This window comes from Pleurodeles waltl, chromosome 4_2, assembly GCF_031143425.1.
Source record: "Pleurodeles waltl isolate 20211129_DDA chromosome 4_2, aPleWal1.hap1.20221129, whole genome shotgun sequence".
NCBI classification, from domain to species: Eukaryota; Metazoa; Chordata; class Amphibia; order Caudata; family Salamandridae; genus Pleurodeles; species Pleurodeles waltl.
The window spans coordinates 473,027,709-473,047,199 of NC_090443.1; the positions used below are offsets into that span (position 1 = coordinate 473,027,709).

Genomic DNA, 19,491 nt, shown 5'->3' on the forward strand with positions numbered 1-19,491 from the left:
ACTTACAGAGGGACTGGGTAGTTACTGCTTTAAGTTCAATGACTGGGGGTAAACATTTCAGGAACCTTACCAGACACAGGGCCAGGGGTGATCTAGTTTTAACGGCAGCAAGAGGTAACTCAAGAATCCTTGACGTGAATGAGCTGTGAAATGTGGATAAAGGGAGTGCAGCATCGAAATCCAGTCTTAAACCTTGTGTCAAGTTCTGAATTGTATTGCCAAAATAGTTGGCTCATCGCTTAGTTATTAAGGTAAGGAAACGTGCATCATGACAGCAATCAGGATAACTCATATTTTTTTTAGTGTAATAAATACTTCAAGAACCAAGTTAATGGACATTGCATAGAAATTGTTGGGAGTGTTTACAGTGTTAAATATCTTTTTATTTCATGTGCCATCACCCGCCAAAACCAAAATGCATGAAATAAGACTAACTTGGTCAAGGTGGTTGGATTCTGAGCCTAGCTTTTTCCCAACTTTCACGTTAATGTTGCTATACCCCATGAGTTGTCTATTGGATGGCCTTAACCAGGGTGCAGGGGCTTGTAGGATACTATATTATGAACTCTCTTGTGGACATGATTGGCTTCCAAATCTTTAGAGCACCACAGCTCCTGTGGATTGTGAGAGTAGAGGGTGGTAAGACCTGGACCCCTAATGTGATGCTTCATGCAGAGACAGCCCAGAGCGTACTTGCCCTCATGTATGTATGGGTTTGGCCAGTGGGTCACAAGATTTCTCCTCCCTTTATCATCCCACCTACAGAAGCACAAAGCGAAAAACTTTCCCATTTCAAGACGTGCCATGCCCTTAAACTATCACTAGTATGTATATGCCTGCTTTTCTACAAAATAATTGTATGTATAGTTTTGGCATAATTTTATTGTTGTGTTCTTTCTGCCCCAGTGTAAATGCTATGAACTTTGATACCGTTGACAAAACAGCTGTTATTTTATTTCTCAGATTGGACCAAGGATGACTCTCCAACTCTTGAAGATTGAAGAAGGCTTGAATGACGGAAATGTGCTTTATCACAGTTTCAGTAAGTTCCAATTAATGTTACTGACACTCGAGCGCAAGGGCAATATCTGTTTCATAGCCAGCAACCTTCTGCTTATCTTCTGACCTTTTAATTGTCAAAATTGTGTTTTTAAAAATTCTGATTTTATTCAGGTCACATTCTTTTGTGTTAATTGACAGAGAACAACACAATTTTCTACCTTTTTATTGCAGTTTTTTTAAAACTTATTACTCTGGTGTTCTTTTGAAATATTGAAATAAAAATCTACAGGTATTATGGACTGTTTTGGTTAAATTCTGCAATTGGTGGCTGAAAATGGTGCAAAATAATCTGCCTTCCCGAAATCAAGTTGGGATATCGACACTGCTGGCCATTCTGAGACCAAATATCCATCATGCTAAACTTGGCTGTTACACCATGTGAAATGGCGAGTGTTTCTTGGATAGAAAAGTATGAGTAGTTTGTAAAGAACAGGTTAAAAGTGCTCAGGTGCATATATGTACTTGATAGTAAGTACCATGTAGGTAGGCCCTGTTGTGTCACAGAAGACGACGTATAGAACGCCTCATTTTAAAACAAGTGTAGAGGTTAAAAACAAGTGATAGTTAAAAATGCTTGATTTTATATCTGCCACTAATAATTATGTGATTCCCCTCTTCCACACCTACTGCTTAGTTTTTTTTGTGCATGCTCAATGTGCTACTGCATACTGGAGCCAAACAAATACAAATCTGTCTTGTCCCTGTCACAAAATAGCAGTGGATCCAAATTTGCTTAGCAGTGTCCCATCTATATGGGTAAGAGAAGTAACCACCAACTTTTTTGCAGTGTATGCTTTCATGAGTATGATGTACCTTGAACCCTAAAGCACTCGGAGCTATGGGTCAGATGTAAAAAGTTGTTAATATAGGATGGTTGTCAATATAGAATGGATGTCAAAATAAGCAATCTAGAGTTGAGCTTGTGAAATAGTTTCATGGGTTAAAACAGGCATTTGCAATGCAATAAGTCTTGCATTTGCTTGCGTTAGAACTATTTACATTGTAAATTACTGCACTTTTCTTTCCAAATAAATTGGTCAACTCTGCCTCATAATTTCATCTTTTCATGCCATATAATTCCAGCAGCCTTGCATATAACTAAAGCATTTCCATTCACCTTCTTCCTCTATCTGCAGCAAGAAAAATGAAAATGTTGCCATTTCGCATCCCAATTTAAATCTGCCATGGTAATTCCTATAAAATACCACTTTCACCACCCCACCATCAGATTTGCTGGCTTGCTAACACAATTGCCCAAAAAAAGACACAAGACACAAGACACAAGACAGCCACAGGGGAGAAATAAACAAGAAATCACCCAAACATATCAAGAGTGTTCAAACAGTCCTAGTGTAATAAGGATGTTAAATTGGCCTGAATTATGGTCATAATTGTGATAAGGAGAGATTATTAAAACATATACAATTATCATGTAAACCTTTTACAGAAATAAACTTTTGGCATTAGACTGTAATGCTCAACACAGCCCCAAGAGGACACCATATAAAAAAAACATCACTTGTAAGAAACATGGTCTGGTAATCATATTGCATAGCCCCTAGAGGGGAAAAAACAGGAGGAAGGAATGCAGTGTAACCATACACTTAGCCCCTGGCAGGTTTTTTTTAGGGCTAGCAGGCCGACTGCACTGATATTACAAACAAGGCCTTTAAAACTTCTCCCAGCTGTGAAAACAAAGTTCTAGCTATGAGAAAGCTTACGACACTGAATGGTGAAGGGTTTATTATTTTGGGGTCCCCACTAACCTAGTGTGGGAACCCTGGGGTGATGTAGAAAGAGCGCTTTGAAGGTGGTCCCATTGTCCTAGGACCACCACAGGCTGAGTTGTGAGCAAAAATGTTTTGTAAAAGTAATGCCCTCCAAAGCATTATGGGGTGAGTTTTCATGCTGCGAATATTATAGTATGTTGACTGCAATGCTCGGAACAGCCCCACACCACAATAAAAATAGCATTTGGAAGAAACCTCGTCATGTAACCATAGTCCGCCCTTAGAGAGCATAGCCCCATGAAAAAAGAATGGGAGAAAGTAATGCAGTGTAACCATATATTTAGACCCTAGAGGGTGTTGTGTATTTGCAAGGCTAGCAGGCCTTTTGCAATTATACTACAAACAAGACCCATCAAACATAACTTCTCCCAGCTGTAAATCAAAAGTTCCAGTCATGAGAGCTTAAAAAGATAATGAATGCTGGTAGAGATAAATCTTTTCGAGTCCACACTAGCATAGTGTAGTGGCTCAGAGATGTTGTAGACTGAAAGAACACATTGTGGTTAATGTTTTGAAGGTGGTTCCATTGACTTAGGACCACCAAAGGCTGAGTTATGAGCAAAAATGTTTTGTAAAAGTAATGCCCTGCAAAGCATTATGGGACAAGTTTCCATTCCACAAATATTTTATGACTAATACTTAAAACAGCCCCTAGAGAACACCACAATGAAAATAGCATTTGTAAGAAACATGCTCATGAAACTATATAATTAGCCCCTGGAGGGCACAACCACACAAAAATAAAATGTTAATAAATAATAGTGTACCCATATATTTAGCCCCTAGATGAGTATGCTGCATTTCATGTTTTCAGTGGTAGCGGGCCTATAGCAATGATATCATAAACAAAGCCCTTAAATCACAAGTTTTTCCCAGCTGTAAAACAAAAGTTCCAGCCGTGAACGCTAATGGTGTGAAGGGTTATTATTTTGAGGTCCCCACCAAACTAGTGTGCGGACCTAGAGATAACCTAGACAGAAGAGCACGTTGTGGTGAATGTTTTGTAGGTGGTCCCATTGTCATAGGACCACTGCAGGCTGAGTTATGAGCAAAAATGTTTTGTGAAAGTAAGCCCTGCAAAGCATTATGGGGTGAGTTTCATGAGTGCAGTGAATATTGTAGTACCTGCTCTCCCGCTTTACCGGGAGAGCCGCCTTTGCTTTGAGGATTTCTGTTTTATGTAAAGCATTTACCAGTTTCAAGTGTTTTAAGGGGAGAGCCACAACAAATTACTCTAATATGTAACTTAACACTGTGACCCAGCACTCCAATACAGCCAATTGAGTTCACGCCGTTGTGCATGTTTGAGCTGTGAGCACCATGGCCACCATGCAGCACGAAGAGGAGAGACGAAAAAAAAATAGTTTGCCCACGCTGAAGTATATCGGCAATCGTGCAATAATCCTTTTGACGGGCAGTCTGCAAGGCTTGAAAAAAACAGCCTCAAGGCAGGACAAACGTAAAGCATTTACCAATGACATCAAGTGATTTTTGAAAGGCAGGACCACAAATGAGTGAAAGCGATGGGTGTGGTTAAAAGCCCACAATACTTACAACAGGTCAAAGCGCTTGCGCACTCGACCTAAAAACAGATGGGGTTAGCGAAGGAAGGCATGCAGTGTGCAGAACTTGAAATGCTACCTCATTATTGAATTTGGGCAACCAAGTTTTGGGATGATGCTGCTCTGGGCATCAATATATACTAATCCATATGTATTTTACACAGATGAAACTATCAGCATCTAAATTTCATGTGTGCATGACATAAATCGTACTCTGCCTAGTTCGACTTCAGTGGCTTCAAAAGGTGTAATCCTAGAAAATGGACAACCGAAACCTAGCATGTTGGTTGTTCCAGTACCTCCATGCAGACCCACTTTGATGCCCTTAGTGCTACCCTGCCACGAGTTGCTTTGCTCGTGACCTGCATTGGCCAACTGGTAGGCAGATAGACATTGTATAAATAAGAGAGGTGACTCAGCGTGGGGGTGAAGGTACCATGGCCTAATCTCAAATAGTCAAACTAAACAGTATGCGAGTGTCTTAGTGCAAGTTTTGTCACAAGCCTGTACATTGTATTTGCCTTGTTAAAATCAGTTGTGGAACCTATATGCTGACATTAATGTGAATTTGCTCCATTCTTGCAGCAGTTTTGTTCATGCTTTGTATAATTTCTTTCACCAGTTCAGAAGACCGAAGAAGAAATCAAGGCAGCCCTAGAGAGGAAAGAAAAAAAACTGAAGCTAAAAGCACAAAGGCGCCAAAAGCAAGAGCAAGATATCCAGCAGAAAAAGGAGCAGCGTGAAGCACACAAGTGAGCATAATGAGAAATGCAAGAAGTAAAAGGGTGAGATGAGGCAGCGAGTAAGGAGCAGAGATGGGAGACGATGCAAGCAGCATGAAATGAGGGTGAGCGAAATCAAAGAGCAGTGAGAGGAGAGGGAGAATGAAAGGAAAGTGAGACACGGGAATGCAGGAGCCAGTGAGTCAAGTATGGTGATTTGTAAAGAATACTGAGGCAAAGTTGAAATGCAAGGAAAGATGAGAAATGGAATTGAGAATGCAAGGGCCAGTGAGGCCTGGGGAAGAATGTAAGAAACAGTGACACGGGTGGGACGGAAGGAACAGTGAGGACCGGAGTAGGAACAATACAAGGAGAAGTAAGAAGAGGAAGAAGCTCAGCTGAGAGCACTAACACTGTTGGCCCTCAGTGTGACAGTGCTCTGAAAGTTAGACACCTCACTTACTTGAGATGGCTGCATACTTTTAGTCTTTAGAGTGAGACAGCAGCTTGTTTTCTTCGAATGGCTACTGAAACTATAGTCTTTTGATTGCCAGACAGAAAAGCTTAGAAGGGATAAAACGCAAAAAGCTGCAGTCTGCCAGTGATGAAGATAGTGAAGTGGAAGACCCTGGCCTGGCCGACGATGAGAAGCCAGCAGAGGAGGATGACGATGATGTTGAATATTACAGACAGGAAGTGGGACAGGAGCCTGATGAAGGTAAAGTACACACGTTTTTTCTAAACTGTGCTAAAACTCTTGAGTATCGAGAAACGATGACAACTGAATAGATTGTGAATGGATGGTACTTTATCATTGCCAGAAGAATGGATACCTGTTGTGTTCGGTCTAGGGCGATTTGAGCAGTGACTTTCAGGTTCTTTTCTGCATTACACACATTGGTCCACTGAGACATAGTTCACTTTTTATTAATTTAAAGATGCAAGTGTTGCCCCACAGTTCAGCGTAGCAAGTTCAAAGTTCTAAATATTCAAAATAACAAGCACTGGCAAAATCAGTGGGTCTCAGCACACAATCTTGCATTTTCTAAGTTTGTCATCAAAAAGTTTAATTAGTGTGTTCAAAGGATGGGAAACCTATGCAAATCCTGTGCGGATTGGTACAAATTTAAATAATACTTTGTTTTCGATTGGCCGATCTTGAGCAATAAAATGTTAGTTCTTTGGATGATAAATGAAAAGTATGTTTTTTGGTATCTTGCTCTCCCCTTTTATTCAGTGCTTTGAGGCCCCTTGCCGTGAGAATGTCTTAGAGGAAGGTTCGGTTGTTGTAACCTCCTGAACTGACAACTGTATTTTCATTTTATCTCCTCTACCACCAAAGCTCCCCTCTCTGAAGGTCACCCGCCACCACCCACATCTGTCGTTCTCCATGAATAAGGCCATTTGACAGTTCTTTGTATAACGCAAATAAGCGGTGTGGTGTCCAAAGGCACTCATTGAAGTCTCAATACTCTGGCATTCTACTAGGCTCTGGCTCCACTTCACCCAAAAGTGCTCCTCTTAGTTTTGTGCCAGAGGGGCGACCCTTACTGCCTTCACCTCATTCTAATTCCTACAAGCTGGCATTAGCATTGTTTCCAGTCTCTGTGTTGCGCCACAGACCAGCAGCATTAAAACGAGTAAGTCAAGGTCCACTTGTTTGATCACTGATATTTGCTCCCTACAGCTCCTTCGCATTTCACATAGTGGTTACGGGAAGAGATGAGTAACTGATTAAGCAGGATTCAGGCAGCTCTCTGACCATGAGTCTAAGTGTATAGACCCATATTATCTCTGTCTCACTTGTTCCCTCTTCCCTCTCTATCTCCTGTGACATCCATTGCTGCCCTTGCATTTCAGAGATGTATGCACTTTTTACATTTTTTGTTGTGTTAAATCATATGGATTCTATGTTCAGAATGTGTGGGTTCTGTGTTTGTGAGTTTCATGTCCGTCAGTTTACAGCAGAATCTCTCAATCTTTGGCTGCTCCTTCCCTTGCTGTCCTTTTGTTAAAAGATAAATGCTCAATATCTTTGAGTCTTCTAATCTGGCTGTCTGCATTCCTGGTAATGGGCTACCTTGTTGGACAATTTCTTGGATTTTCAAAATACTGTTCAGAGTAGTAATGTTGTGACAGTATACTTCATACCATGGGTACTCTGGAAGATTTTCCCGGGGGCCACCGTTTTAGTCTGTGATGTGACTGAGGGCCGCATTGAAACAAACAGGGTGGCAGTCATGGTTGGAGGCGGCTGGGGCGGGGGGAGGGTTGTTGGAGGTAAGGTGAGTTTAGGGGAGTAAAGAATAAACATCTAGTGGGTGAACTGCACAAGGTGAAACCAGAAAACCAGGGATTAATCCCGGCTTACTCACTACCAAATTGTGTGATCCAATACAGTTTTTTTTTTAATTCCCCTTTCCCTCCATTCTCACATATAAAAGGTTTCGAAATACAGGACTTCAGGATGTGGTGTACGTAACTTTCTCCTGTTTGATATAAACAGTATTGTTGTTCATGTATAACACGAACACCGGCTACTTAAAGGGCCACATAACAACTGACTTGCCTCTTAGTTCACTGTTGGTATTGTTGCGGGGTGGAGGAAGAATGCATGTTTCTAGGTTCATGTTTTAAAAAAAACAAAAAACACTTTTTGAATAAAACAACTTCTCAATTTTCAATATACTGATGTAATCTGATTTACTACGGTGAAACGGTTCTGCATGTACTTTTTGAATTCTGAAGAGACTTGCCATATGTTTATCTTTTTGCTGCAAGATGTCTTTAAAAATGAGTGTTCCTAAAGTTAAGTGGTGCAGGACCACCTAGTTATGTCCTTTTTTTTAAACTGCAATTAACCTGTAAATAAATGGCTGTTTAGTTAACATTTATTTTAATGTTAGTGCTCAGTCGGGTAAAAAGCAGCCCAGTGCTGCTATTGACCAGGGGGCCACATGCAAAGGTCTGGAGGGCTGCATGCATTCCCCGGGCCGCACTTTGAGTATCACTGCTTTATACAGACCAAAACTAGCTGAAAAAGTGGTGTTTTCTTTTCCCTTGTGCTTGATGAAGTAGTCCATTGGTGAAGCAGGTCACACTATGTAGGTAACAGCTATGTCTAAGGACATTTGAAGGTATGGATAGCAGTACCAGCTCACACAATTTTTTGGTAAGAAAAGCAGGACATTAAGGCAGGCTGCTGAATATTGATAGACAAAGCAGAGATTATCCTGGGAGGACATGTAGCTGCTTGGGAACACCATCTCAGTCCCCCTTTTTGTGTACATTAGACCTGGACGCTTTGTACTTGGGACACTTCTATACCAACACACTTATGTATAAGGCGCAATGTGTTACCTTAAATACTCAAATAAAATGCCCCTGGGGAAGTAGAAGTCCAGAGTGTCCAGTTTCAGTGGCAGCTGCCACTCACTGGGGGATCAGGAGAGGGGGGCAGGAAGCAACCACTCCTCCCTCCAGCCCCAACTGACTGACCAAAAAATAAAATAACACTTTTATTATAATTTTATTTTTCCTTTTCCTTCTGCTGAAAGGACGGGGGCGACGCTCCTCCGCCTTAACGGAGGAGCTGCTCCTGGCCAGTTTATTTCTGTGAGTTAGGCCTTCGTGAGCAGCACAAATGCTGCTGTTCCGTGTAAAAGGTTCATGGTGTATGTAGGAAGTGCTCTCCTTTGGATAGTATGTTTATCGTTATCAACACAAAGTAAATGTGTACGCCCAACTCTCCTATTCCCATCTGTTGAAATATTGTGGTAGGGGTTTATCTGCTTCACAAAGAGAATTGTCTGCTGCCCTCATAGATGTCCTCATAGATGGGGAGGTTATATAGTGTACCGGTCTTCCCTTCATGCAACTACAGAATAATGATGGGTGGGGGGTGTCTTTAAACACAGAATTACTGAGTCACCATTAAAATATATTTATTCAGAGCGTGAAAGCTTAAAACCATCTAATACGTGTTGAGGCACTGTGGCCGCCAACAACATGCACCCTTGATGCTTGTAAGATGCAGCAGCATCTGTAGGTTTTCTGCAATACAAGTTCTGCCAAGTAGGACATCTCATTCATTAAAAAAATAAAAAATGATTATAATTGTTTTTCCCCCTCTAGATCTTTTTCTAAAAGGAGGTAAAAGAAAAGGAGGTCCTGGCTTACCACCGCATCCCAGTAAGAAGTTTAAGAAAAGCAAGAATTCGAGCAATGAAAGCAGCGCTTATTGCAAAGATGGACCTCAACAGCAAGGCCGAGGCAAAAATGTCAGTCAACAGGAAAGATCACCTAGAGGGAAATTTAATAAGGAGAAGGTATCACAGGGGAAGTTTAAAAAGCAGCCAAGAACTCCAGGCAAAAAAAATACAGAACACCAGAAAGATATGTTTCACAAACAGAAGAGATCTCCCGGTGGAAAATTTGCTGAACGGACGAGTTCTCCAGGGGGAAAGTTTCATCAGCGGCAAAGATCTCCCGGAGGGAAATATAAGGACCAGCAAAGTCCTCCAGGTGGGAAATTCCAAGTACAGCAGCAGGGTTCAGGCTGGAAAAGACACATGTCTCCTGCGTCCCCAAAGTTTAAAAACCAAGAGCTGCAAAGGTCGTCAGGTGGTAAATTTAAGGTGCAGCAAAGACCACAGGGTGGGAAAAGGGGTCAAAAGTTCAAGCCCAAGATGGAAAGATCAAAGTTTACTGGACAAGAACAAAAAACAAAGCCTTGGTTTGGGAGAAAGCAAGGAGACAAGGGGGGCAGCAGAAGGAAAAGAAACTAAAAACGTTATGGTCTGGCTAATGAAACAGTATTTTATTATTTTTGCATTTTGAAATTTTGAGACAAATCAGAATGAAAGAATAAGTATACCCTACGTGTCTTTGCATTCAAAGTTATCCTGTCAAAAATAAAATTCATAGACCAAAGGTGCAGTTACGTTACCGTAGCCCAGGAATGGCATACAAAATAATGCATACTAAAACCAAGACTGCTTTCATGGAAATATAGTGGGTGGACGGATTAAGGCATACATTCATCATTCAGTCAGATTATGCCCTTTCTTACATTATGTCCTTTCTGTCTGTGAATATTTTTTTTTCTCCTCATCCAAATACAGACCTGAGCTACGCCTCTAGACTTGAGGGGTTGTGTACCTTTTTGTCCAGTTTATCCTTTATCCACAAGGAAGCCTCTAAGAAGTTTAAGCCTCAACCACCATGGTACCTCTAGTTTCTTGGGTTATCCTGTCCGCTCTTCCTTTTGAACGTTAACGCTGAAATCCTTACAGGCCAGCAGTTGTCCCACCATTTGCACAGTATGTAGCAGTTCAACATGGTTTAGGGGTGGTGTGTAGAATAAATCATCAGTTGAGCATGTGCTTTTCTGAACTGAGGGAGTAGCAGTATGCTTCTTTATTTTGCTCTGTTTGTAACATGTTTATTAAAAATGATTTCCTTCCAGTCTACAAATTTTCCTAATCCACCTAATGTTTCATACTGAAATGATGTGCTTCAGGAGTTTCACATGTTAAAAAAACGCCTATCTTCACGCTCACAGAGGACATTGGGGAATGCCTTTCATTTGGAGTAAAAAAAAAAAAAGTTGTCTTCAAAACCTCTGTTAACGTTTTGTGGTATTCTGCCTGCTTCCTGCCACGGTTTTATCCACTCATGGCAACTGTATTTAGTTGTCTTTTGTATGATTACACTTTGGTAACACTATGCCTACCTGTAGGCTATGCTCTTGAAGGAATATACTATATCTGATTACATTTGGATAAGTTATATACTCTGCATAGTCCTAAAGACTATAGGTAATATTTGTTGCACATGCTACTGTGTGTGGTCATAGTTGTTAATCTGTAACAGATTGTGTGGGGCTGTAAATAAAGATTAACAAGCATTTGCATTGCAGTGGGTCTCGCATTTGCTTGAGTTAGAGCTATTAGTGTTGTAAACTCCTAACCCGACTTTTCTTGCCACATAAATTGAAAATGAAAAGTAAAACAGTTTCACATAAGCGAGCCATTTCAAAGTGTCAAGGCATGAGCGTGAAGGAGAGAAACAAAAGTTTGCTTGCAGTCAAACGTCTCAGCAAATGTGCAATTAGCCATGTAACAGTGTCCGATGTCCAAGGTGGTAACAAAACCGCCCCAAGGAGGGACAAACATAAATCATTTACCAATAATAATGGATTTTTGAAGGGCAAGCCCATGAACGAGTGATCGTGATGCGCGTGAGGTGGGCGTGACTAAAAGCCCAATAGATAACACGTTGGAAAAGCAGCGCTTGCGTTCTATGTTAAACCTAAAAAAAGTGGGCCTTGGTCTAAAGTGGGGGCTGTGAGCAAGATGAGAAGGGCTGACATGCTACATGGTGCGATTGCCAGCAGCTCAAATTATTACTGAGCGAATATTTTTTTTGTGCACCACGTGAGTTCACGCCACTAATCATGCTGTGCCCGAGTCCTAGATTTTTGTTTAACAATCTACTGCATTCTGCTAGTCATAGTTCGAGTTTACTTCATTTGCTCAAATGAACCAACACCTGGAAACAACAACTTGTAAAAGAAAAGCCCAAGATAAGAGCATTTTAATCTAACATGAATTCACCTGGTGGTCTTACTTCTGTAGTCCCCACCATCACTAATCAGTTGGTGTAATAAGTTGGCTCTCTATGTGCTATTTCAAAGTAAGGAATAGCATGCACAAAGTCCAAGGGTTCCCCTTAGAGGTAAGATAGTGGCAAAAAGAGATAATACTAATGCTCTATTTTGTGGTAGTGTGGTCGAGCAGTAGGCTTATCCAAGGAGTAGTGTTAAGCATTTGTTGTACATACACACGGGCAATAAATGAGGAACGCACTGTAGGAAGTTGGCTCTGTATGTGCTATTTCAAAGTAAGGAATAGCATGTACAGAGTCCAAGGGTTCCCCTTAGAGGTAAAGTAGTGGTAAAAATAGATAATACTAATGCTCTATTTTGTGGTAGTGTGGTCGAGCAGTAGGCTTATCCAAGGAATAGTGTTAAGCATTTGTTGTACATACACATAGACAATAAATGAGGTACACACACTCAGAGACAAATCCAGCCAATAGGTTTTGTATAGAAAAATATCTTTTCTTAGTTTATTTTAAGAACCACAGGTTCAAATTTAACATGTAATATCTTGTTTGAAAGGTATTGTAGGTAAGTACATTAGGAACTTTGAATCATTTCAATTGCATGTATACTTCAAGTTATTCACAAATAGCTATTTCAAAAGTGGACACTTAGTGCAATTTTCACAGTTCCTGGGGGAGGTAAGTTTTTGTTAGTTTTACCAGGTAAGTAAGACACTTACAGGGTTCAGTTCTTGGTCCAAGGTAGCCCACCGTTGGGGGTTCAGAGCAACCCCAAAGTTACCACACCAGCAGCTCAGGGCCGGTCAGGTGCAGAGTTCAAAGTGGTGCCCAAAACGCATAGGCTATAATGGAGAGAAGGGGGTGCCCCGGTTCCGGTCTGCTTGCAGGTAAGTACCCGCGTCTTCGGAGGGCAGACCAGGGGGGTTTTGTAGGGCACCGGGGGGGACACAAGCCCACACAGAAATTTCACCCTCAGCGGCGCGGGGGCGGCCGGGTGCAGTGTTAGAACAAGCGTCGGGTTCGCAATGTAAGTCAATGAGAGATCAAGGGATCTCTTCAGCGCTGCAGGCAGGCAAGGGGGGGCTTCCTCGGGGAAACCTCCACTTGGGCAAGGGAGAGGGATTCCTGGGGGTCACTTCTGCAGTGAAAGTCCGGTCCTTCAGGTCCTGGGGGCTGCGGGTGCAGGGTCTTTTCCAGGCGTCGGGACTTAGGTTTCAGAGAGTCGCGGTCAGGGGAAGCCTCGGGATTCCCTCTGCAGGCGGCGCTGTGGGGGCTCAGGGGGGACAGGTTTTGGTACTCACAGTCGTAGAGTAGTCCGGGGGTCCTCCCTGAGGTGTTGGTTCTCCACCAGCCGAGTCGGGGTCGCCGGGTGCAGTGTTGCAAGTCTCACGCTTCTTGCGGGGAGTTGCAGGGTTCTTTAAAGCTGCTTCTTGAAACAAAGTTGCAGTCTTTTTGGAGCAGGTCCGCTGTCCTCGGGAGTTTCTTGTCGTCGTCGAAGCAGGGCAGTCCTCAGAGGATTCAGAGGTCTCTGGTCCCTTTGGAAGGCGTCGCTGGAGCAGAGTTCTTTGGAAGGCAGGAGACAGGCCGGTGAGTTTCTGGAGCCAAGGCAGTTGTTGTCTTCTGGTCTTCCTCTGCAGGGGTTTTCAGCTGGGCAGTCCTTCTTGTTGTTGTTGCAGGAATCTAATTTTCTAGGGTTCAGGGTAGCCCTTAAATACTAAATTTAAGGGCGTGTTTAGGTCTGGGGGGTTAGTAGCCAATGGCTACTAGCCCTGAGGGTGGGTACACCCTCTTTGTGCCTCCTCCCAAGGGGAGGGGGTCACAATCCTAACCCTATTGGGGGAATCCTCCATCTGCAAGATGGAGGATTTCTAAAAGTTAGAGTCACCTTGTAGGAAGTTGGCTCTGTATGTGCTATTTCAAAGTAAGGAATAGCATGCACAGAGTCCAAGGGTTCCCCTTAGAGGTAAAATAGTGGTAAAAATAGATAATACTAATGCTCTATTTTGTGGTAGTGTGGTCGAGCAGTAGGCTTATCCAAGGAGTAGTGTTAAGCATTTGTTGTACATACACATAGACAATAAATGAGGTACACACACTCAGAGACAAATCCAGCCAATAGGTTTTTATATAGAAAAATATCTTTTCTTAGTTTATTTTAAGAACCACAGGTTCAAATTCTACATGTAATAGCTCATTCGAAAGGTATTGCAGGTAAGTACTTTAGGAACTTCAAATCATAAAAATTGCATGTATACTTTTCAAGTTATTCACAAATAGCTGTTTTAAAAGTGGACACTTAGTGCAATTTTCACAGTTCCTAGGGGAGGTAAGTATTTGTTAGTTTTACCAGGTAAGTAAGACACTTACAGGGTTCAGTTCTTGGTCCAAGGTAGCCCACCGTTGGGGGTTCAGAGCAACCCCAAAGTCACCACACCAGCAGCTCAGGGCCGGTCAGGTGCAGAGTTCAAAGTGGTGCCCAAAACACATAGGCTAGAATGGAGAGAAGGGGGTGCCCCGGTTCCGGTCTGCTTGCAGGTAAGTACCCGCGTCTTCGGAGGGCAGACCAGGGGGGTTTTGTAGGGCACCGGGGGGGGACACAAGCCCACAGAGGAATTTCACCCTCAGCAGCGCGGGGGCGGCCGGGTGCAGTGTAGAAACAAGCGTCGGGTTTGTAATGGAAGTCAATGGGAGATCTAGGGATCTCTTCAGCGCTGCAGGCAGGCAAGGGGGGGGTTCCTCGGGGAAACCTCCACTTGGTCAAGGGAGAGGGACTCCTGGGGGTCACTCCTCCAGTGAAAGTCCGGTCCTTCGGGTCCTGGGGGCTGCGGGTGCAGGGTCTCTCCCAGGTGTCGGGACTTAGGATTCAAAGAGTCGCGGTCAGGGGAAGCCTCGGGATTCCCTCTGCAGGCGGCGCTGTGGGGGCTCAGGGGGGACAGGTTTTTGTACTCACAGTCTTAGAGTAGTCCTGGGGTCCCTCCTGAGGTGTTGGATCGCCACCAGCCGAGTCGGGGTCGCCGGGTGCAGTGTTGCAAGTCTCACGCCTTTTGCGGGGAGCTTGCAGGGTTCTTTAAAGCTGCTGGAAACAAAGTTGCAGCCTTTCTTGGAGCAGGTCCGCTGTCCTCGGGAGTTTCTTGTCTTTTCGAAGCAGGGGCAGTCCTCAGAGGATGTCGAGGTCGCTGGTCCCTTTGGAAGGCGTCGCTGGAGCAGGATCTTTGGAAGGCAGGAGACAGGCCGGTGAGTTTCTGGAGCCAAGGCAGTAGTCGTCTTCTGGTCTTCCTCTGCAGGGGTTTTCAGCTAGGCAGTCCTTCTTCTTGTAGTTGCAGGAATCTAATTTTCTAGGGTTCAGGGTAGCCCTTAAATACTAAATTTAAGGGCGTGTTTAGGTCTGGGGGGTTAGTAGCCAATGGCTACTAGCCCTGAGGGTGGGTACACCCTCTTTGTGCCTCCTCCCAAGGGGAGGGGGTCACAATCCTAACCCTATTGGGGGAATCCTCCATCTGCAAGATGGAGGATTTCTAAAAGTCAGAGTCACCTCAGCTCAGGACACCTTAGGGGCTGTCCTGACTGGCCAGTGACTCCTCCTTGTTTTTCTCATTATTTTCTCCGGCCTTGCCGCCAAAAGTGGGGCCTGGCCGGAGGGGGCGGGCAACTCCACTAGCTGGAGTGTCCTGCTGGGTTGGCACAAAGGAGGTGAGCCTTTGAGGCTCACCGCCAGGTGTGACAATTCCTGCCTGGAGGAGGTGTTAGCATCTCCCCCCAGTGCAGGCTTTGTTACTGGCCTCAGAGTGACAAAGGCACTCTCCCCATGGGGCCAGCAACATGTCTCGGTTTGTGGCAGGCTGCTAAAACTAGTCAGCCTACACAGATAGTCGGTTAAGTTTCAGGGGGCACCTCTAAGGTGCCCTCTGGGGTGTATTTTACAATAAAATGTACACTGGCATCAGTGTGCATTTATTGTGCTGAGAAGTTTGATACCAAACTTCCCAGTTTTCAGTGTAGCCATTATGGTGCTGTGGAGTTCGTGTTTGACAAACTCCCAGACCATATACTCTTATGGCTACCCTGCACTTACAATGTCTAAGGTTTTGTTTAGACACTGTAGGGGTACCATGCTCATGCACTGGTGCCCTCACCTATGGTATAGTGCACCCTGCCTTAGGGCTGTAAGGCCTGCTAGAGGGGTGTCTTACCTATACTGCATAGGCAGTGAGAGGCTGGCATGGCACCCTGAGGGGAGTGCCATGTCGACTTACTCGTTTTGTCCTCACTAGCACACACAAGCTGGCAAGCAGTGTGTCTGTGCTGAGTGAGAGGTCTCCAGGGTGGCATAAGACATGCTGCAGCCCTTAGAGACCTTCCTTGGCATCAGGGCCCTTGGTACTAGAAGTACCAGTTACAAGGGACTTATCTGGATGCCAGGGTCTGCCAATTGTGGATACAAAAGTACAGGTTAGGGAAAGAACACTGGTGCTGGGGCCTGGTTAGCAGGCCTCAGCACACTTTCAATTGTAAACATAGCATCAGCAAAGGCAAAAAGTCAGGGGGCAACCATGCCAAGGAGGCATTTCCTTACACACCTCAGCTCAGGACACCTTAGGGGCTGTCCTGACTGGCCAGTGACTCCTCCTTGTTGCTTTCTTTGTTCCCTCCAGCCTTGCCGCCAAAAGTGGGGGCCGTGGCCGGAGGGGGCGGGCAACTCCACTAAGCTGGAGTGCCCTGCTGGGCTGTGACAAAGGGGTGAGCCTTTGAGGCTCACCGCCAGGTGTCACAGTTCCTGCCTGGGGGAGGTGTTAGCATCTCCACCCAGTGCAGGCTTTGTTACTGGCCTCAGAGTGACAAAGGCACTCTCCCCATGGGGCCAGCAACATGTCTCTAGTGTGGCAGGCTGCTGGAACTAGTCAGCCTACACAGACAGTCGGTTAAGTTTCAGGGGGCACCTCTAAGGTGCCCTCTGGGGTGTATTTTGCAATAAAATGTACACTGGCATCAGTGTGCATTTATTGTGCTGAGAAGTTTGATACTAAACTTCCCAGTTTTCAGTGTAGCCATTATGGTGCTGTGGAGTTCGTGTTTGACAAACTCCCAGACCATATACTCTTATGGCTACCCTGCACTTACAATGTCTAAGGTTTTGTTTAGACACTGTAGGGGTACCATGCTCATGCACTGGTACCCTCACCTATGGTATAGTGCACCCTGCCTTAGGGCTGTAAGGCCTGCTAGAGGGGTGGCTGACCTATACTTGCATAGGCAGTGAGAGGCTGGCATGGCACCCTGAGGGGAGTGCCATGTCGACTTACTCGTTTTGTTCTCACTAGCACACACAAGCTGGCAAGCAGTGTGTCTGTGCTGAGTGAGAGGTCTCTAGGGTGGCATAAGACATGCTGCAGCCCTTAGAGACCTTCCTTGGCATCAGGGCCCTTGGTACTAGAAGTACCAGTTACAAGGGACTTATCTGGATGCCAGGGTCTGCCAATTGTGGATACAAAAGTACAGGTTAGGGAAAGAACACTGGTGCTGGGGCCTGGTTAGCAGGCCTCAGCACACTTTCAATTGTAAACATAGCATCAGCAAAGGCAAAAAGTCAGGGGGCAACCATGCCAAGGAGGCATTTCCTTACACACACACACTCAGAGACAAATCCAGCCAATAGGTTTTGTTATAGAAAAATATCTTTTCTTAGTTTATTTTAAGAACCACAGGTTCAAATTCTACATGTAATATCTCATTTGAAAGGTATTGCAGGTAAGTACTTTAGGAACTTTGAAACATTACATTAGCATGTATACTTTTTACATAAAACACAATAAGCTGTTTTAAAAGTGGAATTTTCACAGTTCCTGGGGGAGGTAAAGTAATGTTAGTTTTAACAGGTAAGTAAGTCACTTACAGGTTTCAGTTTTGGGTCCAAGGTAGCCCACTGTTGGGGGTTCAGAGCAACCCCAAAGTTATCACACCAGCAGCTCAGGGCCGGTCAGGTGCCAAGGTCAAAGAGGTGCCCAAACCACATAGGCTATAATGGAGAGAAGGGGGTGCCCCGGTTCCAGTCTGCCAGCAGGTAAGTACCCGCGTCTTCGGAGGGCAGACCAGGGGGGTTTTGTAGGGCACCGGGGGGGACACAAGTCAGCACAAAAAGTACACCCTCAGCAGCGCGGGGGCGGCCGGGTGCAGTGTGCAAACACGCGTCGGGTTTACAATGGTTTTCAATGAGAGATCAAGGGATCTCTTCAGCGTTGCAGGCAAGGGGGGGGCTCCTCGGGGTAGCCCCCACCTGGGCAAGGGAGAGGGCCTCCTGGGGGTCACTCCTGCACAGGAGTTCCGTTCCTGTAGGTGCTGGGGGCTGCGGGTGCAGGGTCTTTTCCAGCCGTCGGGAAATGGAGTTCAGGCAGTCGCGGTCAGGGGGAGCCTCGGGATTCCCTCTGCAGGCGTCGCTGTGGGGGCTCAGGGGGGACAACTTTGGTTACTCACGGTCTTGGAGTCGCCGGAGGGTCCTCCCTGAGGTGTTGGTTCTCCACCAGTCGAGTCGGGGTCGCCGGGTGCAGTGTTGCAAGTCTCACGCTTCTTGCGGGGAGTTGCAGGGGTCTTTAAATCTGCTCCTTGAAACAAAGTTGCAGTTCTTTTGGAGCAGTGCCGCTGTCCTCAGGAGTTTCTTGTCTTTCTTGAAGCAGGGCAGTCCTCTGAGGATTCAGAGGTCGCTGGTCCTTGGGAAAGCGTCGCTGGAGCAGGTTTCTTTGGAAGGCAGGAGACAGGCCGGTAGGTCTGGGGCCAAAGCAGTTGGTGTCTTCTTTTCTTCCTCTGCAGGGGTCTTTCTGCTCAGCAGTCCTCTTCTTCTTGTAAGTTGCAGGAATCTAAATTCTTAGGTTCAGGGAAGCCCTTAAATACTAAATTTAAGGGCGTGTTTAGGTCTGGGGGGTTAGTAGCCAATGGCTACTAGCCCTGAGGGTGGGTACACCCTCTTTGTGCCTCCTCCCAAGGGGAGGGGGTCACATCCCTAATCCTATTGGGGAATCCTCCATCTGCAAGATGGAGGATTTCTAAAAGTTAGTGTCACTTCAGCTCAGGACACCTTAGGGGCTGTCCTGACTGGCCAGTGACTCCTCCTTGTTGTTCTCATTATTTTCTCCGGCCTTGCCGCCAAAAGTGGGGGCCGTGGCCGGAGGGGGCAGGCAACTCCACTAGCTGGAGTGTCCTGCGGTGCTGGCACAAAGGGGTGAGCCTTTGAGGCTCACCGCCAGGTGTGACAGCTCCTGCCTGGGGGAGGGGTTAGCATCTCCACCCAGTGCAGGCTTTGTTACTGGCCTCAGAGTGACAAAGGCACTCTCCCCATGGGGCCAGCAACATGTCTCGGTTGTGGCAGGCTGCTGGAACCAGTCAGCCTACACAGATAGTCGGTTAAGGTTTCAGGGGGCACCTCTAAGGTGCCCTCTGGGGTGTATTTCACAATAAAATGTACACTGGCATCAGTGTGCATTTATTGTGCTGAGAAGTTTGATACCAAACTTCCCAGTTTTCAGTGTAGCCATTATGGTGCTGTGGAGTTCGTGTAAAACAGACTCCCAGACCATATACTCTTATGGCTACCCTGCACTTACAATTTCTAAGGTATTGCTTAGACACTGTAGGGGCACAGTGCTCATGCACTGGTGCCCTCACCTATGGTATAGTGCACCCTGCCTTAGGGCTGTAAGGCCTACTAGAGGGGTGACTTATCTACACCTGCATAGGCAG

General features: G+C 45.2%; 1 protein-coding gene across 1 annotated transcript in view; it reads left to right on the top strand.

Moving 5' to 3' along the window:
• Positions 1-11,055, top strand: part of PPAN (peter pan homolog) — a 121,585-nt gene extending 110,530 nt beyond the window's left edge. The window contains exons 9-12 of the mRNA XM_069231810.1: positions 964-1,042; positions 5,037-5,166; positions 5,691-5,854; positions 9,271-11,055. Coding sequence (XP_069087911.1) covers positions 964-1,042; positions 5,037-5,166; positions 5,691-5,854; positions 9,271-9,923 — 1,026 coding nt within the window. The 3' untranslated portion in view covers positions 9,924-11,055. The remainder of the gene's footprint in view (positions 1-963; positions 1,043-5,036; positions 5,167-5,690; positions 5,855-9,270) is intronic.
• The last annotated feature ends 8,436 nt before the right edge of the window (positions 11,056-19,491 follow it).